Consider the following 27723-nt stretch of genomic DNA (forward strand, 5'->3'; position numbering starts at 1 on the left):
AGTTCTTGGCTCTCAATTGCAAAACAAAACAGTATAGGAGGGAGTTTGTGAGTTAGCTGATTTGCAAACACGACAGCAAGTCACTGCATAAACACTTGTTTTTGTGTACCTATCTTTTTCCCAGGCAGTTACCTGGATCCCATCCTGACAGCGGCCAAATGTGCCGCTCAAGTTACCCATGCTTCCTCCATTCACACTTAAGTGAGTTCAACTTATTTTGCATCATTAAGAAAGCAAAAAAAATAAAAAAATAAAAAACAAAACAAAAATAAACAAACAAACCAAGCCCCCAAACCTTCATTAAACAGTAATCACAGAGCCTCTCAGTGATTATGGTAGGAGAGTCACCAACGTCACTCAGAATCAACATCAGGTCCACAGTGTGTGTCCTTAAGGGTACACGAAGATGCCATCCAAAGGGAGCCAACTCGGGAATTAAGAGGAACGAAGACGCCACGCTTACATACATGGGGGTTGGTTGAAATTTCCCAACACGAGTTCATCCTGACTGCCTCTAAGTAAAAGGCAATCTGGGAATGTGGATAATCTTTCCACGCTCCCAACTCCAAATACCGGTTTACTGAGTAATCACACAAACCAACAACAACATATACTGGGCCGGACCGAATGTATGTGGCAAGCATTCGGACTGTTCACCAGAAGCCTACAAGGCAGGTTCTTCAATTTCCCATCTGCTTCCAGTTGAAGAATCAGAGGATCTGTACACTTATGTGACTTGTTAGTCCCAAGGTCGTAAGAAGCAGAGCCACCATCCGAATACAGATGCTCCTTATTCCAGAGCCTGTATTCTTACTCACTTTGCTACATTCGCTTTCTGTATCAAAATAAAAACGGAATAAAACTTCTACTTAGGTGACCCCACGGAGCACTGGCAAGTTTCTTTTCCATGTGTATCCCGCAAGGACCTTTCCATTAGAATGCTTCTGTGTGAACACTAACTTCCAACTTACCAAAATCCACGATGGAAGCACCAATCCTCTGGTAGAAAAAGGAGTTATAAATCAAGAAGTTTCAATGAAACTGGAAAGAGGAAAAACTGCAAGGTTGTTTTTTTGGGTTTTTTGTTTGTTTGTTTTTTTTAACATTTTCATAGTACTGCAGGGTCAGACATTAGTAACCGAGCTTATCTAATCTAGTTCTTGCCCCAGGCGGGGTGACTTAAGTCATCCCATAGACAGGAAGGTTCATGCAATTTGTAAAGATCTCACTGAATCCTACCTAGCTGAGAGGCAAGTTAGAAGAATCTCTTGACTGTCTGAGGCAAAGTGCTTTGGAGCTTTTTAGAGGAAAGGTACAGCACAAATGCAAATTAATAACAATATAAATCAACTCAATTCCCTTATGCATAAGCATCTAACCCAACGAAAGGAATACGCGAGGCCCCAGGCTACAATGCCAGTCTTCGTCGGAAAATATATTTATTATTGATAGTGAGTGAAGTAAAGATGTCAGTATTCATGATCGAGAAGAGGTTGTATAAGCCAAGGTTGCCTTTATGAGGATAAAAAATGCCTTATTTCACTTGTAATCATAAACATCATTCCAGTAAAAGAGGTACATTTTTCTCTCCTTTTTGTCTTACTTACATGATCACTATAATAAGTTAAAATGAAGTAGCTCTTATATAGTAAGGGGAGAAAGGAACAAGAGAAAAACAACGTGCCACAGCCTAGACAATTCTACCCAGCACCGCTGGGCGGAGAGGGAGGTTTGGTGCCCCTCCCACCTCCCCACTCTAATTACCTTTGTCCCCCCTTCCGCCCCCCACCATCCCAGACCCCAGCTTTGTTTGGTGAACGTTCACCAAACCATGGAGCCTGGCAAGAACAGAAAGTTAAAAAGGTGGAGGGGGTGCCTTTCTCTTTTAATGGTCATAAATGGGTTGACTAACACTGCAGTGTCCTTGCTGGCAGATACCTGATCTAGGCCTCGGCTTTTCACACTGCAGCTACTCAAACTGGGATGTGCTTCGGCTGAATCTGCTCTCTGGTGCTTCTCTTTAATCGTCTTCTCTTTAAATGGGTTACTTTCTCACTAGGAAAAAAAAAAAATGTTCCGCCTCTGGAATTAACGTTGAGGAGTTTTGCTTGTTCTAAAAGTTGAGTTTATCCTCCCTTCTCAAGCATGCTCTGCAAGAGAAAGAGAAAACATGGGTTTTAGCAGGAGGGACCGAAAAATGGCAGTAACTATTTAGTACTATTTGTATTACTTTTCAAAGATCTACTCAAAAACACAAAAAACAAGGTGTATGCTCCATGGTCTCAAAATATTATTACCTTTAAAGAACACCACCGCTTAATCATGTATAATCTCCAAATGACCCCACCCCCACCCCCATACCAAGCTGAACCTTAAGAGTGAGCATGGTCTGGACTGCAGGGTTGGGGGTTGGGAGTGCCGGACATGTGTGTTCTCTCACTACTAGGGACATCTGGAAATGTGGTGGGAGTATATCTGGTGGCCACAGGGACTGGGGTGGAGTGGAGGTTAAACCCCAAAGGTTCTGAGAGGGTAAGAATCTCTCCCAGAAATCTCCGCTCACTCCAGGCAGAATATGCAGATGTTCATGAGTTCATAATGCTGGGTGGAGCTACGGAGATAAGTATCTATTCCCAACTTGCAAAAATGGCCCCTCTATTCTATTTATTTATTTTTGTGAATAGGGGTAGGGGGTGGTAAATGGGAAGAATTCTCAAGTATCAGATTAAAACTCTCTAACTAGCCAGGACAGAAGATATATACTCTCTCCATTCTTAGGAAGCTTTAAAAGACAAAAGTGATGCTTTCCCATTTAGTTTTGAAATTACTTAGGAAGAGGCTAGGCTGCCTCTAGCTCATCTGTTCCCACTTTCTTCCCTAGATCCCCCATGCTTCCAGCCATTTACTCACTCAGCTCTTAACTGAGTTCCCACTAGGTAATCACTAGACTGAGTGAGGTGTTACAGGGAAACCAATAGACACGCCCATGGAAAATTAAGGTGTAATATAATGTAATAATTGGCTATTTTTAAAAACATACTTGCTAAATACATGCTAAAAGTTGATTTTATTGAATAAGTAATACATACACACAGTATAAAATTCAAGATTCAAGTATTTATTCAAGATAAAAGAATACAGAGAAAAAATAATTTTTGCCTCCCTCCTGTTTCCCAGTTTCTTGGGTATCCTTCCAGAGAAGGTAACAGTTTAAAAGAGGAGCGAGTGGTTCTGCCTCATTCAGAAGAAGAGATCTCTCTAGAGCTGGAGTGGTCAGAGGAGGCTTCTAAGAGACCTTTCAGGCCATCTTTCAGAGTCTTTCAGAAGCTAGACAGAAGGTCCAGGAGTAGGTTGAGGAGGGGTGAGGGCAGGAAGCAGCGGCAACAATTCGGAGGTAGGAGAAAGCCCAGTATGTGTGGGGGGCAGAGGAGAGAGATGAGCAGAGCTAGAGGAAAAGCCTGGCAAAGATACTTCCTATTGGCCTCTGGGAAAAAACCTGAGAATCCAACATGTCTTTAAATAGGAAAAAGCCATTTAGGAAGGTTCCCCTGATGTCCATGGCCTAATGGATCCAAGAGATAAGAGTCTGGAGTGAAGAAGACCAGGGTGGAGGCAGATTAGGAATCAAGCAGGGGTGGGGATGCGAAATGGAGAGAACCATAAAAAGACAGGGGAAGGAAAAGAGAGGTGGTGATACCAAAGGTATGGTGATCCTCAGTGACAGGGACAATGGTAGTGCCACCAACAGAAAGAGAAAACAGTAGGAGGAGCCAGTTTGGGAATGAGGAAGGTGACTTAAATTTGGGGTTTGTAAAAAATCCCAGATGGAAATGTCTAGAAGGAAGTTGCGAACTTGAAAAGAGATGTCAACAGTCTTTAGAGATAAAGATTTAAGGCCAAAGATGAAGAATGACGACTGACATAGAAGAGCAGAACAGAAAGAGTGGAAGGACAAATAAGAGAGCATGTTGGGTCACAAAAGCACAGGATGGATAGATTATCCTAAGGATTATCCTAACTCATCCTGGATTACACGTTTCTAAGGCTATGTCCACAGAGCACAAAAGAACAGATATGAAAGCAGGCAAACGAGTTGAGAGAGAACACACAGAAATGGTCATAAAGATGATACATTCAAGGAGGAAGTAAATTAGAAAAGCCAGATGCATCTAGAAAAAACAGAAAAGACAACACAGATAAAGCAGAGGATTGCTCAGCAGAGCTGTCTTGAAAACAAGCACTGAAACATGAGTTCTCTCTTAAACCCAGCATTCACATAAGCTCTGCATCTGCTGGAAAAATTAAAAGTTGAGCACCTACGATGTAAGAGTCAGACAGGACAATGTCCCAGTAGCACAGCATCTCATTTATCCCCACCCACTTGTGGCTTGATCTGTATGAGACAACAACCACATGTCCAACTACTTGGACAGGAAACCATGGATTCCAGATATATAGATGACCTCACCACAACATCACACGTTAACATAAAATAGAAGTCAGTATGAAGCAGATTTATACCGAGCCCATCTAAAGGCATTTAATTACCGAAGAAAATGATCACTTTATGAGTGATGCCATTTTGCATTTTGGAGTTAATACACTCACTACTTCCTTCAACATACCGATGGGAACTTTAAGCAATTATCTTCCTGGTCAAGATTACATGGCTGTGCCTCATACTACAGTTTAGGTCTTACGGTTACGATCACTTTATGACAACGTGTTACTCTTTTCAAATGTTGCAAAATAATCTGTACTGACCACAATGTAATTAAAGCAATAGCTAAAGAGTTCTTCCAGAGTCTAGGGAATCTTACTATTCTTCCTCCAACGCCATCCAAATACATAAGGGTAATTTTTTAGCCAGATTATGTAAGAATTCCAGACTCTCTTAAAATTGTTTAAAAATATGTATTTTTTAATTTTTACTTATATTTGAGAGAGAGACACACAGTGTGAGCAGGGGAGGAGCAGAGAGAGAGGGAGACACAGAATCCGAAGCAGGTTCCAGGCTCCGAGCTATCAGCACAGAGCCTGACGCAGGGCTTGAATTCATGAACCGCGAGATCATGAACTGAGCTGAAGCTGGACGCTCAACTAACTGAACCACCCAGGCGCCCCTGGACTCTCTTAAATTTAAGAGAGACAAGCGAGGCCATGGCTGGTTTGAGGATCAGTGGGCCAGTCTAACAAAAAGATGAACAGGAACATTTTGGAGCAAGTACAAAACACAGAGAAATCACCACATTCACAGAATGGCCTGCTACATGTATTAAAATTCTAATTTTCAAAGATAGCACAGCAGTTCAGCTAATTCACGGGTGGCTCCTTGAAGACACAAGAACAAGAGAAGGTCTAGGGCTGGTCTACACACAGGCTGTAAACTGTGGTGGCACTCAGATGCCACCAAAGGGTGGCAGAGGTCGGTACAAAACCTCCTCACTTTGGTCAGAGACAGCAATAAATACAACGTCAAGTTGAAATTTTTTAAAAACTAGACTGACAAAACACTCTGTTATTACTGTATTGTAACTATGCAATAAAACCTGCTCAAAACCCAGGCCTGAGGACCTCTGGCTGGAGGGATCCCAAGGCCTGGAAAGGTCTGTGTCATTTAGTGTCACCTTATAGGTTCTCCCACAATCTCTGTATCGGTTCTGTAAGTAGCTGCTGTTGGGCTGAATTTCAACGCTGCATAAATTTAACACTGCATAAATTAACATAGGAAATTCCCCGAAGAATCAGGGAGAAGATTTGCAAGTTATAAAAAAAATTGCTTCCTTCATTTAAGGAACTGCTAACACTTCATCTTAATGTGGAGAAAGAAATTCCTCGCATTTGCTCATCATTCACGTATATGGGCCTGCAGAAACCCCTTTTAAAAACAGCTGGGTAAACTACCAAAAGGAGGGGACGGCTCAGGCATCAATACTGCTCTCTCCCCAAGTCTTTTCCTGATCCCAGCCACCGAGGAAGGAACAGCTGGCAGCTCGCACCATCAGACAAGAGCAGTGCCCTTGGAGACCAAAGATTGCTTGTCATTTCCATTTATTAATATGATCTTAACTGTTTTCCTCAAATATTTTTGTTACACAGTCATCTCATCAACTGTTTTCTGAATCATAGCTTTCTTGAAGGGGTTGACTATCACAGCCGTGTGTCAGCTACTGGATGTCTCAATATATTTAAGAAGAATTATGGCAACCCTGGATTGCTGAACAATACCCATGAAGAGAATAAAAATGTGTGTGTGTGTGTGTGTGTGTGTGTTTTAAAGACACCAGTCAGAGTGCTTGTCTCTTGAGCTCACCCGACATCTCGCCAAGATTTCAACAGCCCCCCTGAAGCTGGATATGGAAGCGGGAAGGCTTACAGGGGAGAACTAAAATGGGAATGTGTCTGGGTATGCCTGAGTTTTTACCAAGGAGGGACATGAAAAGTGGGAGTAAAAGAAAGAGAGTGGTGAAGACACAGCGAGGAGACGCTGAGATAGAAGCAAAAGTAATCAATAAATTCAATTTATGAGGAGCACAAAGAGAGCCTTGACCGTGCACCGAGCACACTCCTGACCACCTGAAAATCCGATTAGCTAACTTACTGTGTTCTCACTCTCTGTCTGTCCCTGACCAGCAAGGGCTGTTCTTTATCCTCCTGCTTCATGCGTGGATCTGGTTTCATTCTTTCCGTGACAAGTGTTCTGTGTAATATGCAAATTAAGTTACAGGTAATTAACTGTTTACACAACTTGCTGTAATAATAGACAAAACACTAACATACTGCGGTTCTAGCTCTTGAAGGATAAGCACTAGAAAAGAAATGCCTATTAGGAAGAAGGAGTCTATTACCATGGTAATATTTCTTCTATTAAACCCAGATTAAAAAAAAAAGAAAACATCGTAAAGTGACTATTAGTCTCAGAAAGTGGTTTTGAAACCACTTTCCTATGATAGAAGGGTTCCTATGATAGAAGAGACTGGGTTAACGCGCTTAAAGTTTGGAAATTAGTTTGCTTTGATGTGACTCCAAATCCGAAGGGCCGCCCCACCGAAGGACGGGAAATCTATTGTGGAACACCCACGTGTCATCCTGAATATGAGCAACCCAGCTGGGTGATTAATACATGTCATTAGGTGATGATGATAAAGAAGCCTTTAAACACAATAAAAACATGCTCCCATAGGTCTTCCCAGGGAATGAACCTTCTTGATTTATCTTTGTGCTCCCTGAAGGTGGGTGTGTGTGGACATCAGAAGAACCGCATCAGGCGAGGGGCCCCTGCTGTGGGTCAGGAGAGAGCAGGGTGACTGAAGCAGCAGGGCCGAGAGAGGATCTAGCTACAACCGCGAGGTGGTCAGGGGACCGTGTTGCCTTGGTTCAGTGCCTCTTTCCTCCCTCCTGCCAGCTCCTCACCCAGAGCTACCTACAGTTTCAAAGGAGAAAACAGGAGGGGAGAAAATAACTTCATTTTAAGAGGCTCCTGCCCTCTGTCCAAGACCTCTTCCAATATGTTCCTGAGGCTGAACCAGGAACCAGTTCCCAGGGTTGGTCTGATTAGAGCTCTGCCACATGGCTCGGACCCGACAGGCAGTGATGGGAAGTGGCAGCCCCTCAACTCTCAAGAGGGAAAACAAAGACTTATTCTTATTAGCAGGACCTCTGAAGGTCGAAGGCCTCGAATGCAGTTTAGGCCAACGTGCTCTAGAGCTATGTTTGCCAAACTGTGGTGCACAGAGTTACTTGGGGAATTTGTTCAAACTTCAGATGTCCAGGTCCAACCTCAGACCTTCTGAACCATAATCTCCAGGGATGGGGCCAGGCAAGTGCATTCAAATATGCTCCCCAGCTGATTTTGATGTTCCCCCATGTCTGAGACCTGGTATTATAGAAAACAGCACCCTGGGTTAGGCATCAGGAATGGGCTGTGCTGGTCTGGACTCTGCCCCATGTACAGATGATCACCGACACTCTGAGTGCAAATTTTTTCCAAGTGAAAAGATGGGATTAGGTCACATGATCACTAAGCTCTGTCCAGCTCTATTAAGTCATTTGGATGTTATTTACAGTCTGTCTGAAAACAATGATAGAATATAGCTTGCTCTAGCGCTGGGTTTTTTTGAACTATGATTTCAAAAGCAACAGTGACTACTGGGTTTTCAGGCCTTCTTCACACTCCAATAACAGGGAAGTATTTGAGCCTTGGTCTAACATAAACCCACTACGGGGGGGAGATAAAACATGATGTCCTTAAGAAGGCTGACACTTCCAGGGCATCTGGTGGCTCAGTCAGTTAAGCATCTGATTCTTGATTCCGGCTCAGGTCTTGATCTCATAGTTTGTGAGTTCAAGTCCTGCACTGGACTCCATGCTGTCATTGTGAAGCCTGCTTGGGATTCTCTGTCTCTCTGCTTCTCCCCTGCTTGCTCTCTCTCTCTCTCTCTCTCTCTCTCTCTCTCAAAATAAATAAACTTAAAAATTATGTAAAAAAAGGGGCGCCTGGGTGGCTCAGTCGGTTAAGCGGCCGACTTCGGCTCAGGTCGTGATCTCGCGGTCTGTGAGTTCGAGCCCCGCGCCGGGCTCTGTGCTGCCAGCTCAGAACCTGGAGCCTGCTTCGTATTCTGTGTCTCCCTCTCTCTCTGCCCCTCCCCTGTTCGCACTCTGTCTCTCTCTGCCTTTCAAAATGAATAAATGTTAAAAAAAATTATGTAAAATAAAAAAAGGAAGAAAGAAAGAAAAATTATTAAAATAAGGCTGATGCTTCCTGCCATGAAAAATTCCATCATATGCACCGATCTTTAAGTTTTTAATTTTGGAGGCTAACCATGGATTGGAGGCGTCATTTGTATTTTAGAAATGAAGAACTGGGTGCATTAGCATTGGGCTTAAGTAACTTCATATTAAGACCCAGCCTCATTTATCAGGGTCTTGACCTCATGCTCCCCCCCTACAGCTGGGTGGCTCTCTGACGTCCCCAATGATGCCAGCAGGAAGCACTGGCTTAAGGTGGGGGTCGCCTCACTTACAAGATGTCCTCATTTTGATCCTTCCTTCAACTAAGTTGCTTACTTGGCTATTGACCCACTGCCCACTTATTGATTTACACTTCTGCTATGGTTTACCCTCTGACTGGCCTCCATCATCTGACTCCAGGCTCCACACTGACCTCTGTCCCTTGGCATCTCCTGGGTCCAGCCCTTGCTTTTAGTCCCCGTCTTTCCTCAGCTCTTCTGACCTGGCTTCCTGGCTCTGTCTCCACACTCCCTTTACCACCCATGATCCGTGGTGGACAAGGTTAAAGCCATTGCACAGGGGAGCCTAGGCCGGCTAGAGGGAGAGAGCCTGCATTTTCTAATGGAGTTTATTATCTGGAAGGCTACATTCTGCCAGGCAGTGCTGAGATAGCTGTTTTTCAGTACACTGCCTTAGAGAAACTGTTTTTACCCCCTCCTAGTTCATTCTGCCACCCTGGCTTCCCTGGGGCTGTCAGGAGTATGAGTTTCAAGGAAAGGGTATATGGCTGTGGGAGGCCAGGCAACAGGCAGGCAATGAGAAGGGCAGCTGCTCTTCTGGAGTGAAAGTTTAAGGCTGACAAAAAAATCTAAGAGGCAGAGGCACAAGTGCTGGAGGTCCCCGAAGCAGCGGTGCTGCCTAGAGCGAACAACAGGTCTCTTGACTGAAAGGTGCTCATAAACGTGTGCTCCTGGGCACGTGGCCTCTCGTTCTCATGCAGGGAAGGAGAATCAGTGCCACAGTATCACAGCTAGAAGGTCCTCATGGGTCACCTGGTTCAAACCCACAGTTTACCAAAGAAGAAACTGAAACCCAGGTCATCATGACTAGATTAGCTACTTAGCTACTAGATTAGCTAGTCTTTCCCATAAACCCTGCCTTCCAGTGAATACAGAATGTTCACCCGGAGGCCAGCCAGCTTCTGTACCATTCTGTCAGCAGCAGGGGTGGGAAAACACTTGGAATGCTCTGAATTGCCCCTTAAGAATGCTATCCCCCAAGCAGCCAGATGTTGCAAGAAAACAGCAAGGTGGTGGGGGATCCCAGGGAACACAGCAATGCAGATCTGAGAGGGGCCCTCTCTATACCCTTCCTCGCCTTTTGATAAAGAGAACTTGGGTACATTTTGGTCCACTAGCGGGCAAGTATCACTGGCTCCCCATCTCTCTCCCATCTTCTGGAGTCTCCTGTAAGGTAGGTGAACCAAGATTGAATAGGATTCAGGTTTTAATGGTAAGATCAGGTCATACAATCTTGGAGAGTTTATAGAAAGCTCTGAAGCTAAGCAAGTATGAGAAATAAAAGATACAATAGTCTATCAATCAATGTCCTCCTACATTTTTAAAAGATATACCTCATATAGCTGGCCCGTAGCTTTTAAGTCTTAGAAATAATAATTATAGCAATTTATTATCTCTCTACCCTTATGAAGAACATGTAACTTAATATACTGGAAATAAGAATCTAAATGTCTCATATGAACCCATGAGGAACTGTTTAAGAATAGCTGAAGAAAGACTGATGTGAATAAGTGGCTGGAGAAAGGAAAAGTAAGGCCAAGGAATATCCGGAAATTTTCCAATCAGTAAAATCTATTAGTCTATAGAACAATGTCTCAAGGGAACCAGTGAAAGCCCAACCTTATGAGTCATTTAAAAATGGAGTGGATTTGGCTATTGGAATTATTCCAAGGGGAAAAGTCTTGCACTGCGCCGGAAATGGACAGCACAACCTAATGGGTTGCTGTCATGTTGACCATTTTCCACATTAGCACGCCTAGCCTGTTCTTTGGATTTAACAAGGGAACATAAGAAGGGGAGGTAACGAGTCAGGATCTGCTACAATTGACACTTAGGACCCTATACTGCCGAAGCCCCTTCTACCAATGGGCAGAGTCGGGGTCACAAAGTTAGACTAATTTCACATTGAGAGAAAGGGGAAGGTAGTATTAGAGGAAAAGTGCTCATGAAATACTGATTATTAATGCCCTGTGGCCATTTGAACATGCTCTAAAGATAGGGCGGTGCTGAGCTATACCTTTGCTCATGGCCTTTATAATCCCACCTTATTTGTTACCTTAGTCTCTATTACTAGTTAATTTGTTATTCCTGTTTTTTCTCTTCCCTTCGTGATTATCGTTCACATTTTCTCTCACTGCCTTATTTCTGTATTAGTGGATAATGGAGGTCCTTTCTCACGCCCAACTCAAAAACCAAACGCCATTTTAAATTTTTTTGTTTTTATGGCAAGGCATATCTTGGTCTAGTTGTTACATTTATGGTCACAACTTCCCTGGGTTTTGGTTCTTTCAACTGTAAAACAGTGAAAATAAAAGCATCTCTATTTACATCTCCGGTTGTCATAAAAAGAAGTAAGAGAATAGATGTGAAATCACCCTGAAACCTAAAGTCCTACAGAAATACAAGGTACCATTGCTTCTTGTTTCTTGCCCATTACAGTGTTGCCCAACTTAGGATAAAAATGTCATGTGAACAGCTATCTTTTTATTAGATTTTTATTTTTCATTATTATTACCTGCTATATACTCCCTAATATTTGAATATAAGAGCTGTGAAAACAACACGTACCTCAAAACACACCTGCTGAAAAGGATATTAAATTATATTGCAGATTGGGGGAGGGGGGTCTCTTGGAATCACTAGTAATAATTTGGTGCTTTGAGATGATCTGTTCAGTGGTTTCAACGTGCAATAATACAACTGAGGAAAGGAAAAAATAAGATTTACTGGATACTTCATATAGACTTAATCCTCACAACACTGGGGATAACATCACCCCAGTTCGCAGATGAGAAGAATCAATGCCCAAGGTCATAGGGTTAGTAAAAGACAAAGCTTGTATACACACCCAGATCTGCCCGGTGTGAACTCCCTACTGTACTGTGTGGCATATGTGACGTTTTCACAAAGCGTTTTATTCTATAAATATGTGCCATTGACGGCATGGGGCCAGGTGCAGACGGGCATGATGGAGTGGCAACTGCATACACCCTTTCAGTCGCCACTTCAGTAATGTTACAAATCACACTGCGCACACAGGCATGCTTGCTGGATGCCAGGGTAGAGACATACACTTTGTCACAGCCATTCTTTGCACTGACCGCCACCCCCACCTCGATATGGCACTAATATCAAGTTAGAAAAATCCTTGAGTCAAGCCTGCAGGTCCCAGGTGCTTCAGTTAGTATTAGTAGTGAAGGTTGGGGCTTGTGAAGAGCATATCAGGAAGCTGTTTTTGACAAATGAAATGTACTAACATAACATTAGCGACGTTGCTTCTACCAAAGACCTTTAAAGAAAAGAATCGCTGGCAATGCTACTAGGAGCCACACAGGTGGTGCTTCAAGCAAGAAACAGCAAAAGCCTCAAGCCACTAGGCTTTTAAAGAAAACGGAGGCTTTTAATAAGTCTTGATTGTATTTTCTTCCACTAGTGTTGATGTTATTTTCTAGCTACCCAGATAATACTAACCCTCCCGTAAATATCAGATATTTATAGTGTTAGAAATATACAGTAAGTGGCATTATTATAACTACAGCAAATTAGACTGGAGAAAGGCATGCTGTGTAACTCAAACACTAGATTTAGTTGGGTCAGAAGGTCAACTCTAGGGAGTTTGTCAGCACAAAGAATCAAGGTTTCCAACAATTTCTATCTGTCAGAACAACCTATATCCAACTATTACACCAGTTAAATGATGGGCAATTATGTGACCTGCCAGAAATGATCATTTGCTTCAGTGTTTATCATTAGCTCTGTAAAGCACATGAATTAGAGAAAACACATGTCCTGTGGACATCGTATTATTCTGGAATGAGGGCTCAAGAGAAGAGAATGACTGCAGGAACATAAAAGAGATGGAAAGTGTTGCCTAAATCCTATCTCTGGCCTCCCTTTCCCTGCTCAATCCAGCGGGCTCTACCAATTGGTAGAAGATTGAACAGGGCTTGAAAGATGGCTTTCTGTTTTTAGGTTTTTTTGTCGATCCTTCATGTTTCGTGTTTCTCTGCATGAGTACTTGCTGCTTACAGACCCTTTAACTTGTATCTTTCCTCTTTGTTGTCTTTGAGTAGTGGCCCAGAAATATGGGGCAATGACCTTGTGGACACAATTACCATACAGTGGACGACAAAAGTTCAAAGCAACTGGAGAAAGTATTATTTTAGTAAGAATCTTTTTCTTTCCTGCAAATAAATGAGTTAAATATAAGGAGAATATTGACTCTTCCCACAACCACCTGGATGGAGGTTAATTAACACCTAATGGACGTGTTAGAGCAAATCTTGATGATGAGGACTAGTTTGGTTTATAAAGCTTTTCCACACACATTAGCCCACTCAGTCCTTACCACTGCCCCACGATGCTGGGCTTGCTTCCTTCTGGTGCCCCAGTTAGCTTGGCCTGCACACCCACCTGTTTGGCCTGATTGACACAGCGCATGTACTGGTTGGCCAGATCAGAGCAGCTGAGGGTCTGCTGGGTGTTCTGGCGGTAACACTGAAGAATTTTGGCTTGCAGATCAGCACAGACAGGATGAAACTCATACCGCCTGAAAACAAAAACAGGAACCCGTGAGACAAATGCTCTTCAATCAGAGTAAAGATCAAGGCTAAAGAGTGGATAAAACATTCAATAAGATGTAAATGTTGCAAATGTAGAAGCGAAGTTTGAGAAGTAATTTTCTTCAACCCTTAAAAAAAGATACCAAAATAGTTCCCATGATAAAAATACATGTAACGTAAATGACTTCTATGAAATGAGCTGCAGTAATTGGTACCACCACGAGCCTCTCTGGACGTTGTAACAATCCCACCGAAACCCACACCTAAACCAGGTGAATGGCACCGATACTCTTCAGCCCAGTCGGCCGAATCAGAAACCTGAGAGCCCTAACTTCTCTCTTCCATGCCCATATCTAGTCAGTCTCACAGTTCGAGACCCAGCAGTCTAGTCCTCTTTCTCTGTACTCACTGTCATCACATTAATTTGTAATCACTCATATCCTGGATTCAAGCTAGTCTGTCTCTTAGCTTTTGCCCCTCTACTACTGCCTTCCAGAAGGTTCTTTCTAATATATAAATCTGAGACCATATTTCTCCCGCCTGCTTTCTGAATAAAATACAAGGTCAACAGGCAAGTCCTTCTGGGTCAGGTTTCTGCCTGCCGTTTAGCCTTCAATCCTCAGATTGCCGCAGCCTGACCAAGACACTTTCAGGGTTTGATCCAGACACGCCCCTTCATGTCTTTGCTCATGCTGCTCTTGATTTTGGACATGCTCTGTTCCCAAAGTCCCACCCATCCCTATATATCTGGAAAATACTTACTCATCTTTCAATAGTTGAGCTAAGTATTGAAGTGTAACCTTCTCTAGACAGCTTCACTAACTCTCCATTCAGGGTGGAATCTACCACTCCCTTTTTGGTGACCCCACTGACCCCATACTGGCTGCTTCTACTGCTTCTTTCACCTTCCACTTAACACCGATGACACCGTAGCCTGGTGTAATTTACTAGCCTACATCTACTAGGAGGCAAATCCCAAGAAGTAAGGACTGTCTTATTTTCTTTGTGACCTCAGCTATTGATATGGATACCTCTTTTAGCAGTCATGCAATAAATTGCTTAGAATATAAATGGGTAGAGAAAAAAAACATTTTTAAATTCTGGGCTAAAATTTTACTAATTATACTTACAAATCTTTGCTTTCAGTGAATATGCAGTACTAAACACAAATGCCTCCAAAAATCTTAAAATATACACTTGAAAAACGATAACAAAATAAACCGAATGAATTATACAAATGAAAATAAAATATTCTTGTTAAGATCATAGAGGAATTTGAATTATAAGGGCTAAATACACGCAGAAAAAATACATAATATTATCACTTTTAATCTAGGAATTTATATTTTTTCAAATTAGTTTTGTTTAGTACAAAAGGCTTCCAGTTTTTCATATCAGTTCTTTTTTTGAAATTTAAATTTTTTATTTCTCTAGTAATCTTGAAATAGCATTATTTTAAATTAAATGGGTTCTAAAAAAAACCCCTACAGAATAGAGGGGGAATATTTTTCATCAATAAGGAAACCCCTGGGTGACGATTTGTCTCATTACTTTTATCCAAGACACTAAGCTAACACAGATTTTGCTAGAACAGAAAACTGACATGCAAACCACGTTACTGGTCCCTGAGGGAATTTACTTCTTACTACCTTCTAAAGAAAGTAGACACACGGGAAAAAAATAATCCCACAAATTTTACATAACATTGCTTTTACTTTTTCATTCATTACCGTCCTGCTCTGCCAAATACCTAAGAACAGAATTTAAATCCAAGCCCTGGAGTTTCCATTCTCTTTAAGATTTCAAAGTTCACATGTCTATGAGAATTTTTTTTGGACGTGGATTTCCCTAATCCCCTACCATGAACATCAGCATCTAAAAAGATGTGCTTTGAAGAGTAGAAGATACCATGAACTGACTGATTATAGCAAGACACATCTGGATAAATATTGAATAAAATATAATCAAGCACTAGGTCAGCTGAACCTAGCAAATATATGACGAATGCCTATAACAGTTCAAGGGAAAACAGGCTTATAGTCTGTCTTAGTGTTGAGGACCATCATTCTTCTAATCTATCTTAGATTTAAAAGCAGGGGAAGCAGGATAGGGAAAGAAGCCTAGAACAATCCTAATCATATATTCAGCTCTTCCTTATTAACATACAGGAAAAGATTGTAAAGAATGAGCTTCCACATACTGCACATCATAAAGAAGACAGTGTGTGGTTTTTTTTCTTTTAAAAAACTATTGGCGATGGAATAATTCATTCAATACTATGAACTCCTTAGAAAGAGGTAATTTAAGTTGTATATAAACGTTTACTGAACTGAGCTATTAGTCATGCAAGTTAATGTCCATGAGTTATTTATGATTTGAAATGTGTCAAAACATACTTTTATCACCACAAATCAATACTGTTCACTTCCAGGGCCTGTGATTTCCTGTCTGGGAGTCCAGTAGGCCTGTGTGGATGTGTGCACGTGCACATGCATGCATGTATACAAATACACACACACACACACACACACACACACACACACACACACACCCTTCTGAAATCCTTTTTGTATACATTTCAACGTTTATTGATGATTAGATAGTAGAAAGGGGGAAAGAGGGGTAGAAATCAGCATAATTGTCTCCCACTTCCTGGAGGAGCCTCTGGTACATTTTTCCTGGATTAATCTGTGAGGGCAAAGCTCTGCCTCCATATTGATCTGCAGTGCTTGTTATGCTGCTCTAATGTACTGTTTTCACTTTGGGAAAATGTGAAATGAGATTACCGTCCACCATTAGAAGGCCATAAAACACAAGCCATGGCACCTTCCATTCAGGAAAAGGTTTAAAGGCATTTCCAATATGCATTATGGTCAACCCTTCATATAGCCATTGAGTCAGCGATTGATTTTTATTGACTGCTTTCCTTCCTGCTGATGGAAAAAGTCACTACTAGGCAAAAATGACAAAAGGGCAGAATTTCAAGATACCTAAGAAGGAAAATTAAATCTTGGCTGCAAGGGACATTTAAATAATTTAATTTCTTTGTAGGGAAATAAGATTTTAAAAAGGAAATGGTGAATGACAAATGTTAAGAGAAAGATGAAGTATAAATATGGAGAACTCAAAACAGTAATAAAGAAAAGAGAGGACAGTAACCCAGAAACATTGAGTAAAAAGGAATTGGTGGAATAAAGTTGATACTTGAAAATATATATTGATCAAAAACAAGTTAAAAAAAAAAAGTTTCATGGTCACTTGAAAGGACTGGGGATTTTGATGGGTCCCACCTCATATCCATCCTCCCTCTTCACTTTCCTTTTCCTTCCTGGACTCTTCATTCTCTGTTCCCTGCCACCTCCCTCACTTCTTCAAGTATCAGCAGCTGCCCTCACCCTTCCTACCCCACCCCACAGTGGCACTGAGGACCAAGAGGGTTGATGACCATATTCAGCGACAGAACTGGAGAGCCAAAGACTTGAACAGAGAATAAAATCACTCCTGGTAGGCATTAGGTAGCCAATGAAACCATTTTTGTTAATGTTTAATGCTAATATTCACTTAAAAGGCAGCTAAGAAAATATATCCAAGTATTTTCTCATTACACTAACAAGGCCATTGTAGAAACTTTGTGTGTGTTTGGGGGGGGGGGGATAAAACAGAAAAGAATACAGAAACACATCAAGGCTGTTCCTAATTTTTCAGTGCTTAAAGTAACAGAGATGGATATGTTATATGTTGTTACTCTTCTCTCTGATTATTTCCTGGGCATAATTTCTTGTAAGCTGCATTAAGGGTCAAAGACAAATAAAAACATTTTGGTAAAAATGAAGCTGAGATAAGCGGTACTCAGCTCTCCTCTTCATCTGTGACACGCTGACACCTGGCCACCTGTTTTAGAGCTATCTGCAGACTTCACTGCTGCTGTGTCTACTTTCATGTCTGAGAAACTTCTTTGATGTGGGTCTGAGCTTTACATTTCGAGGAAACTACTTACCCATCTTTTTAGTTCTGCTAATATAAATGGCAAGGATAAGAAGGTAACTTCAGAGACGGAGGAAAACATGGAGATAGATCTCCTCATACCACTCTACCAGAAGGCTAAAGGAGTCATGTCATGACAATCAGCAGCCACAAATTCCTAAAGCTCTCAGGAGCACAGAAATTGTTCGTTATGAGTGCAGGTGCATGAAAAAGGATCCTTTCCCTGTATCTGGACCAGTAAGTACAGAGAGAGAGGGAACGGAGAGAGAGAAGGAGGGAAGGAAGGGAAGGAATGGATGGGTAGATGGATGGGTATGAAATGGATGGTGCTAAAAGAATTCTGATTTTTTTTTTAACAGGTTGTGACTGCATCCTTCATGGGATCTGGTGGTCTAATAAAACAGTATCTACCACATTAAAAGCAGGCACACAATACAGCCATGGAATCAAATCTTTAGCTCTAATTCCTATGGCATAATGCAAAAATGGTAATTTTATTCTGTATTAAACATTTCATTAGATGTTAAGCCCAGGAGTCAGGATTTCTGGTTTTATGACACAAAACTAAAGCTATCAAGTACATTGCCAATAGTTTAAAACATGAAATAATCCACTTATCATTTATAATAAAGCTATCATAAAATGCAGCAGCAAAGCAGAAAGTATTAACTCAAATGTGTTATCAAATAGATCTTTTTCATTTTAATTTTACCTTAAATTACAATATCCTAATAATAGTTTTTAGAATAAAATGTAAACAGCCTCTAACTATGCAAAATCTGAAAGACAACTCCAAGCTTTCCATTCTTTTTTTTTTAATGTTTGTATTTATTTTTGAGACAGAGAGAGACACAGCATGAGCGGGGAAGGCGCAGAGAGAGAGAGGGAGACACAGAATCTGAAGCAGGCTCCAGGCTCCGAGCTGTCAGCACAGAGCCCGACGCAGGGCTCAAACCCACGAACTGTGAGATCATGACCTGAGCCAAAGTCAGATGCTTAACCAACTGAGCCACCCAGGCGCCCCTAAGCTTTCCATTCTTACTAGCTGCTAACCATCTTTATTAATGAAGCTTCTACCTGGGCTGTAATCAAATTTCCACAATTACACTTTAGAGGCCAAACATCTCCCAAAGCTGCCTACTTTCTTTGTTTCAATTTGTCTCCATATACACTTTGCTATAAAATTTGAAAAATAAAATGAAATAAAAGCAGAAAACTTTTTTTACATTTAGTTTGTAAAATGATGAATGTTATTAGCTATGATGTTGTCTATCCTCACAACACAAAAAATGCCAAGAGGCCTCCTCTGTTATCAGAGGAGGGACCCCTGACCTTGACTACCCCAGGTCAACCTGGGTTCAACCAGGGGTTCAATGAACCAATCAAGCTGACAGTGCTCATTGCCCATAATGAGTGCCATACCATTCAACCAACAGATTTAACTGGGTGTTGTGAAAGAAAAACCCAGCGTGGCTACAGCTACAACAGAATTTACAGAATTCTATCCTATATACCCAAAGGCTTGAAAGAGCAACATCTATCTGAAAATATTTTAATACTTAATTCTTAATTTTAATCTATGGTTGATTTGGGGGAAAGATGCCAGTATCACAACTCAGTAATCTGGATCCATAGGAGGAAGGTGACCTGTCTGCAAGGAGAGAGGGGAAAATATTGCCAGTCTTACCCCAGATTTCAGCATCCCAAGTAAAAGGCCTAATGCTAGGAAAAATACACAGATAGGACCTGTGGTCACCTATCTGAGATAAGATAATACAATGTTCTACATACACAGGTTCACTGTTCTTTGACCAATAGGCCCCACAAACCCTAAGCAGATGAACACAAACACAGCAGAATATTAGGTGAGTGAAAAGCTTTCCAATTTTGCAATATATTTTGCTTCCTCATCCAGTAATACTGAGTACTTGGAAATGATGGGGACATGAGGGCAAACCTAGGAGGAGAGTGGGAACTTCCCATGTGACCACATGAAAGCTGGTGGGGGCTGACTGCTCTCTCTTCTCATGGTGCTCAGTGGACAAAAACCACTCTGACAGTATGGGACTCCCAGATGTCTGGTTTTGTTTTCTTGAGCAGGTTGCTACTACTCTACTCTGCAGGGAGAATGACATGGCATCTTGCCAACTTCACCATTCGCTGAGTGAGATCCTACTACAGAGACTCACCCCACGAGGGTCTGGATTTAGAAAAATGGGGCCATCTTCTGCCACATCTCCAAAGAATAAAGGCCTGAACCCTTTTGCTTTATAAATAGTTTCTTAAAATCTGGTGATCTAGAGAGACCAATGGCAACTTAATGTTAGTAAAAAACTTTTCCAGAAAATTTCTCCAGGTAATAATGCCTTGGACAAGAAATAGTTATTTATTCGGTTCAAAAGATTTGTGAAGTCAGGTATCAGGTATGAGGCAGAGAAAAACAATCAGTTGGCTAATTTGAATTTTCTACCATAGCATGGTACCCTTGATACATCTGGGCTATGTGCAGCAAGGCTTACATCTCTAAAAAGATAAAACACTTCTTACTTACATAAAAGATACCTGAAACATGAGACAATAATTATAGGGACAAAGAACATAAATGATGCCAACATTAACTCAACCTGGAAAGACCCCAAATCAACTTCCGGTCACACTTTCTTTAGAACAATCATGTACTCAGGAGATGTTTTCTCAAACTCACACAGTTCTTCTCATTAGGTGAAATTCTACAGCTAAATACTGCACTTTAGTCTGAGTGACCCTTAATTTAAAGACCTATAAGCCATCCCTTCCCTCTCTCCCTTTCTTTCTTAACGATGCTTGGAATATTGTTATTGCTTAATAAATGCCCACTAATAATGCGGTAATAAAAACAGGGACTCTAGTGGGTTAACCATGCAGCTCTGTGCTTTAATATGCCCGAGACAGCAGCAGTTTATACAAGTATCCTGAGTAGAAACATCACCTGCTGCATGCACACAGCACTAAAAACAGAATCACAGCTCATAGAAGTGGCCCTTGGTTATAGGAACTGTAATATTTGCAGAAGCATTCTTAGTCCCTTTAAAAGACCTACAAGCCATGGAATGCAGAGCTGTCCAGGGCCCAACATTAAATTTCAATCTCCCAAGGATACATCAATGTGAGACCAAGGCCACCTCAATACACCAAATTACTTTTATTTGAAATATTTTCATAAGGCGTCAAGGTGAAGAAAAGTATTAGTATTAATAAGGAATACTACTATGAGTACTACTAAAGAAAAGCATGGCATTTACTCTCACCTGACTTGATAAAACAGCTGTTTAATTAGACAACTTACAAAATGTTAATCTTGAGCATACACAATACATCACCCCTGCATTTCTTTTACTTTAAATATGTGTGTGTGTGTATATATATATATAATATATCGAACTTACGCCAACACAAGTTAGCTTATTTTGCCCCACCCGACCCAGACTTTGTGAATGGTTTGTATTTCTCCTATCCTGTTATTTTGAAATGTTCACTAAAATTGGTCTAAGAATGGAAGATATGAAGGTTGGCTGGTTCATTCATTCATTCTTTCATCCATTCTTTTACTCTAACAACAAATATTATTAAGCATTCATCACATGCCATTCACTATGACAGGCGCTGAATAAGATATGATATTTGCCTTCAGATGGCTCGAATGGGGGGGGGGAGAGACAGAAGTGTGTATAAGGTCTTATAATGAGATCAAGAGATAATACATTTGTAAACTTAGTGCTAAGCAAATCCAGAGATTTAGTTTGGGATATGACAGAAATGGAACATACAGTATTGGAGACATGAGGACATCTATCACTAGTGAACAGGAAACAAGAATAGATTTTATGATTTCCTCAAAGTAACTTTCAAGCCTGCTGGAAGATCTGCACAGTGTATGCAGACTATAGAGACAGAAATGGAGAGGAGAGACCTCCTCTGAACTTGGGGATATGAATACACCCATAACCTGGTGACTCCAAGCCTTTTGAACTCCTCTGCTTTCCACAGAGGAAAGCTTGGTACTTGCGTTCATGACATCTGCTAACACAGGCTTGGTTTGGAGGGGTGGAAGTAGTTGTGTATAGTTAGAGCTTATAAACTCTTTGAGTCAAGTAGGAATCCACAAGGAAATAATCAGAGGCCAGGACAGAGTTTTAGACCTACCAACAATAAACAAATGTTGAGAAAAGCTCCCAGTTGCTGTCTTAGTAGGAGGGCTCTGGTGGTAACTCTCAACTGATGCTAAAATTACTCTTCAGCCTTCAATGTTTTCGCTACTTGAGAATGCTTTTTGTAATCACTCTGTTGCTTTATTACTTGATAGGGCCAAGGAGGAGCAAACTGAACAACTGGGTCCTGGATCAATGCCCAAATTTGGAGTTAGGAGTGAGAGAGGAGGGGTGGGGATAATATGGGGAAAGTAAAAAGATACGAGGAAGCAAAAGAACACACCAGAATTACAGGGAAATCATGGAGGAGAAAGGGAAGACATTAGGGGCCAGATGAGTTTCAGTGGAGACAAAAACAGAGGGTCTGACTGAGCATCCCAACCAGCCCATGGGAAAGGGGAGGCTGCACATTCTAGGCCACGGGGCTGAAGCCAACTGTGGCAGTTGTTTTCCAAGACAACTTTCATTGCAAATTGTGGAAGGAATATTACACTTCCCTTCATTACCCATCCTTCCTGTAGAGAGTCCTCAAGTCCAGAAGAGGAAGGACTGGATATAGCCAGTGTGGCCATCCCCAGTACAGCCAAGAAGCAGGGCACCAGTCCTGGCAAGACAGAGTATACTTGCAATGAACCTAGGCCTTTCCAAGCAAATGTAATGAAACACTGCATACAACCTCCCAGAGATAATCCTTCCATATTTGGAGAAATATAGATTTCAGAGGCCTTATAATATCATTTTCATCAATGAAATCTATTATAATAGCACAGAATCACAGAATCTTCCAAGTGAGTAGTATGGTACCAGGAGCCTATACAGAAATATGGTTGAGCACACATATTCATGTTAAGCTCCTATTTTTAGGCACTTACAAGTTTTCAAAAAGAATTACCTGTTGGGATGGATTTCTTAGGCTCCTCAGCTGAGGGGATGCTTAGGCAGTGAGAAGTTTGGTGAAATCCCATTTGAGTCACCTAAGCATAAAAATACGTTCCACTATCCCCACATCTTCCCAGCTGTGATCACAGGTGAACGTTTAATACTAAGATAAGTCAGGAACAGCTTCGTTCTAAAAATTTCACAACTGTCACACAGCTCAGTGAGGACTGTGGCACATCCTAAGACAAGTACGTTAAGACCAAGAGGTCTGTAGTGACACGGTGCACCGCATTACTTGAGGTGATGCTCCTTCTTCCACCACGTTTTGAAAGCAAGATCCAACTGGCAGATACACCCAGGAAGGAATGTGTCTGGCTCTCTTAACTGAAAGAATTGCAGATGTGTTTATTTTAGTGACAAGTGAAGAAAAAAGTCATCCCTACTGACTTGTCCTCTAAGTATCAGGGTGCTAGAAATGAGTGGAGGGAATAGCAGGGATGAAGGAGGTAGAGATTAGCCTGTTGTTGGGTCTCCACTCCTTTGAGGACTTGAAGGGCTGGATGCTTAAGCACTGCCACCAGAAGCAGGAAATCCCTAAACAGGTGCAACAGGCCATGCCAGCAAATCTCCAGGGACACCAGGCAGCCAGGCAGAAAAAAGCCACATGGGCATCATACTGGTGGCCACCATGTATACGTTGTGAAGAGAGTCCTAAAGGGTGTGCAGAAACAAAAGGAGAGAGAAAAACACACACACATGAAAGACACACACTTGCAGAAGTCATAGGCAGCACAAGGCAATAAAGGTGCCAAGGAAACAGTACAGCGGTAGGTGCCACACTGTTCTCAGGAGGCAGTGATTGCTCCCAGTTGAGGGAGGCAGGAGGAGAGTCTGGGTGCCTTTTCCAGAGAAAAGGAGAGGGGGTAAAAGACCCCTGAGTGAAGGCTGGGACTGCAAGAAGACAGAGGACAGTTGAGAGGGTACGTGTGGGTCCCGGCTCAGGTTCAGCGGAGCCAGGCATGTTCAGGGGACTTAGACTGGAGGCAATGCTGCAAAGGAAGGGGCAGGGGCTGGGACAGACTTCCTATAAAAGACAGTGTGCTTACAGTCTACTCCGCAGGCGATGGCAAGCCACCAGCCTGTCCAGATGAGAGAGTGAAGTTATAAAGGTGCCACCGTGGAGAGGCTGAACTGATCTGAATAAACCACATGGGCGGCAGAGGGAGCAGTCTAGGTTGGGACGCCAGCAGAGCAGTCCCCAGGTATAAAACAGGCAAGAACAGCAGCCCTGGAAAGCAGGAATGGAAGGATGAGATAACGCACCAGACACGGATTTAAGAGGAGGAAAGACGGAGTGGCACACACAGGGTTTAGGCCTGAGTCTTTAAAGAACCACAGCTGGAAAGGAGCCACCATGATCCACAGCGTGGAGCTGGAGCTCAGCACGGGGCAGGGCTGCATGCGCAGATGGGAAATCCCTGAACAACCCACAGGGGGCGCTGCGGGGCAGTGGCCTGGGGAAGTGACAGGGAAGGGGGTGGGCCGGCCACAAAGCTGAGAGTAGAGGGAAGAGCCAGTGGAGCGCAGTGTCCCAGGCCAGGGAGGACAGAGTTTCATGAGAGAGAAGGCAGTCAACAAGAATAAGACCGATTAAAGGTCATGGCATTTGATCCTTAGCAATTTGGAGAAACAATTTCAGTAACAGATTAACAGGCAGTTAGAGAAATGGAGGCAGTGGGGTTAGGTCAGTTCAATATCCCTTACTGGGTGCATGTTACATACACAGCAGAAACTATGTGTGTGTATGGAGAGGGGAGAGACATCCATCCCACAGGAGCTACTTCAATAGGGTACAATTGGCAACAGGAAAAAGGGAAAAATATGAAAGGGGAGGATTCCACCTGGCTGGAGATCTGGAGAAGGTCTTAGATGAGATGAAAGGATTTCAGTAGGGCCTTAAACAGTAGGGAAGGCCTTAGGCAGGTAAAAGAAGGAATGGAAAGGAACTCCAGACAGAAAAGTGGAAGAAGGAAAGGCAGTGATGTCACTAATCAACTGTTTCTTCCAAAGAGTCATACGGAAATTTACAAACAGATCAGAAAGCCCGGCACTTTCAACAGGAACATGTTCTGTAAGCAGATGAAGGAATTCCCACCAAGTACAGTAATGAGTGAACGTGTGCTCAGAAGTTAGTAAATAGGGAAGGCTGTGTGAAGAAAGAGGTTTTCAACAGTCCTTTAGAGAAAAGCAAGAAGGGAAGAGTGGAGGGCATGGTCCCTGCAGACATGGTATGATCAAGGAGAAACACAGATTTCCCAGTTGAAGCATGAAGTCCACTGTAAAGAATACAAAACATGAGGTTGGTGAGATGCAGGAGGAGAAGGCAATCATCTGTTTGCTGAGAAACCTCAAAAGCTAACAGAATCATGTGGCAGGAACGGGAAATCTTGTACAAAAGAGAGCAGGACATGAGAGGGCTTCTCCTCCTCAAAGTGCCACTAAGTGCTGGTGGCAGAAGGGCAGAGATGGGACTCCAGGGATTCCATCCAAAGAGACGCTGACAAGAACAAGGGACAGGCCAGAGACCCTCTTGTACCCCCACTCCACACTGTACTTCCCACCACAGCTCATTCTTTTATGCATAAAGTAAATGCATTGAAGTCAGGGATATATTAGTGCATTTACTGGTCTTGTCTTCACGCTCACGCTGTGTCTAGTATGTTCATTATGAGTCCCTTCTTGCTCTCCAGAATAGACATACACTGAAATTAATGGGTGATTAATGGAAGATGGAGAAAGCTTGGCATAAAATATATTTGAAAAACAGGAGTTTATGGATGTTGGTCAACTATAATTCTCCATTAACTCATGATGTACTCAGGTTCAATTTAAAATCATGTAACGTGTATATGCTGATATATGCATAAGGTGTATGAAAAAATATACATACGATTGGCAACAGGAGTTGCTTCAAAGGAGAGGACTGGGATAGGAGGTTATGGACTTAAGGAAGAGGGCTACTTTTGCATCTGACATTTAAATCTTCTACTACAGGCATATGTTGTTGCTTATCAATAAATAATTGATTTAAAAGATTACAATGCCGTATTATCTAAAGATACTTTGAATGCCCTGGAAATTGCTAAAAGGAAGGTTGCTTTCCTTCCAGATGCCTAAGCACCCAAACCTGTTTCTGTGAGATCTGTAGCACTTAACATAGAAGTGACTGGAAACTTAAAGACAACACCAAGACACCGGATGTGAAACCGCACATGCCAACTCTACACAAAGACAAAAATGTAAACCGGAAAATAATTCAAAAATGCCTTCACACATGTCAGCCTGCAGCACAGCCCTTCTGGTTTAATATCTCAGCAACTTTGTGAGAAAAAAGGACAGAGAAACTGCCCAATTATTTTAAGTCACAGGGCAAAGTGCTGGCAGTAAAATGTAACATGAGTGTTTGGAAAGCCTGGAAGCTGTCTCCATCCACGAAATCCTTGTCAGGGAAGCTGCTCCCTTCTTTACCTTTTTCACTGCTCTTTCCCCATCTCCTTCTTCTCTTAATTGTGCATAATCCCCAAAGCTCAGGTCTTTGCCCTGCTGTTCTTCTAATTCCAGGGCAAGTTACCCTTCCCCCTCTGGGAGTGCTACTGCTGTGTGTGTGACAGAAAGGGTTTTCTAGTTGCTCTCCTTCAGTTAGTAGCTGTGTGAGCTTTGGTTTCTTTGGGCATCAGTTCTTTATAAAATACACAGACAGTAATCTTCCCCACCTGAAGCCAGGGACTAGATCTGGTGGTCCTCTTACAGTCCTTCCAACTTGAAAACCTTTAGACTAAGCATTAAATGGGTATGTCCAATTTATTCGATTTCCAGTTTCTCATCCAAACGAGATTTTCCTTCCATTTTTTCACCAATAGCAATACCATTAACTTTTTAGTAGGCATTAAATTGTTGCTCTTTTGTGCTCTTAATACTTTATAGTCAAGAAGTCACTGAGGTTGTTAGTTCTTCCTTTGAAAAGTCTTTCACTTTCAACCATTGCTCAGTTCGCCCTAACAGCACCCTAGGCTAACAGTTCATGCACAGACTATGATCACTATCCTCTGAATAGTCTCTCTGCCCTCAGCTGCCTCCTCTTCAAGCTCAACATCATGAATTCCACCACATGCATACTTGCATACACAAACCTTTCAGAGGAGACAATCAGGACTCTTCCTTCTTCTCCATCTTCCGTAACTAATTTTACTTCGAAAATAGTTCTCATGTTCCTTGCCTCCTCAATAAGCTACTACTTGTGGTACTGGGAGAAAGAGAACCCACTGAAACCTCCACTAAACCACTATTTACCTATTCTGGCCTCAACGTGAAGGACAGATGGTGACACCTACAAGGTTGTTTCCAAACACAATCGAATAGGAACCAGTACAACAGCTAAAGAGCACAAATATACATATTCCTAATGTGCACTTTCCAAGCCATGTTATAAAATTATACAATCATTCTGACTTGATTCAATTTCTCACTTGTGGGTAAGGGCACTATCTACCACAGTGATAAGCTTCCATAGGAACTAAATCCATTTCAAAGGGTTGGAACACAGAGGCTTAAAAACAAGTGCTCAAGATGTTATACACAGTGCCTTACATCTCTGAAACTCAGTACTATAAATATTAACCTCTTAATTCCGTGAAAGTCCCAGAAATGAGAAAAAATGGGTATTTGGGAAACGAATTATTTAATGTAACTGGTAGGGAAAAGAAAGAACTTGGAAGTCAAGTTGCTGATAATCCATTTCATCTCTAGCATTAAGCACAACTAATCACACATGGTAACATGACTTACCAAGTTTTAAAAGAAAAATACATTATAAATTCAAGTAACTAATATTTCCCTACTTAATAGTTCATAAATGAGGGACACACCTCCAAAGCATTTTATAGCTAATGAAAGTGAAAAGTTTATATGGTACGTATAATTACACTGAACTACACGCACACCTATGAAACACCAACACAATTACTCTTTAATTTAAAAATTCTAACATGTTTCCTTTTTTTGGTTCTGATTAACTAAAATATT

The 27723-nt window shown here is 41.9% G+C and overlaps 1 protein-coding gene across 2 annotated transcripts in view; it reads right to left on the bottom strand.

Annotated features, from left to right (window-relative positions):
• Nucleotides 1–1864: 1864 nt before the first annotated feature.
• Nucleotides 1865–27723, bottom strand: part of CHCHD3 (coiled-coil-helix-coiled-coil-helix domain containing 3) — a 280347-nt gene continuing 254488 nt past the window's right edge. For both annotated transcript variants that reach the window (XM_042925058.1, XM_042925048.1), the window contains exons 7-9: nucleotides 13443–13578; nucleotides 6602–6700; nucleotides 1865–2150 (exon numbers count right to left, since the gene is read on the bottom strand). In XM_042925058.1, the coding sequence (XP_042780992.1) occupies nucleotides 6647–6700; nucleotides 13443–13578 (190 nt within the window). In that variant the 3' untranslated portion in view covers nucleotides 1865–2150; nucleotides 6602–6646. The remainder of the gene's footprint in view (nucleotides 2151–6601; nucleotides 6701–13442; nucleotides 13579–27723) is intronic.

This window comes from Panthera leo, chromosome A2 (assembly GCF_018350215.1).
Source record: "Panthera leo isolate Ple1 chromosome A2, P.leo_Ple1_pat1.1, whole genome shotgun sequence".
Classification (NCBI taxonomy): Eukaryota; Metazoa; Chordata; class Mammalia; order Carnivora; family Felidae; genus Panthera; species Panthera leo.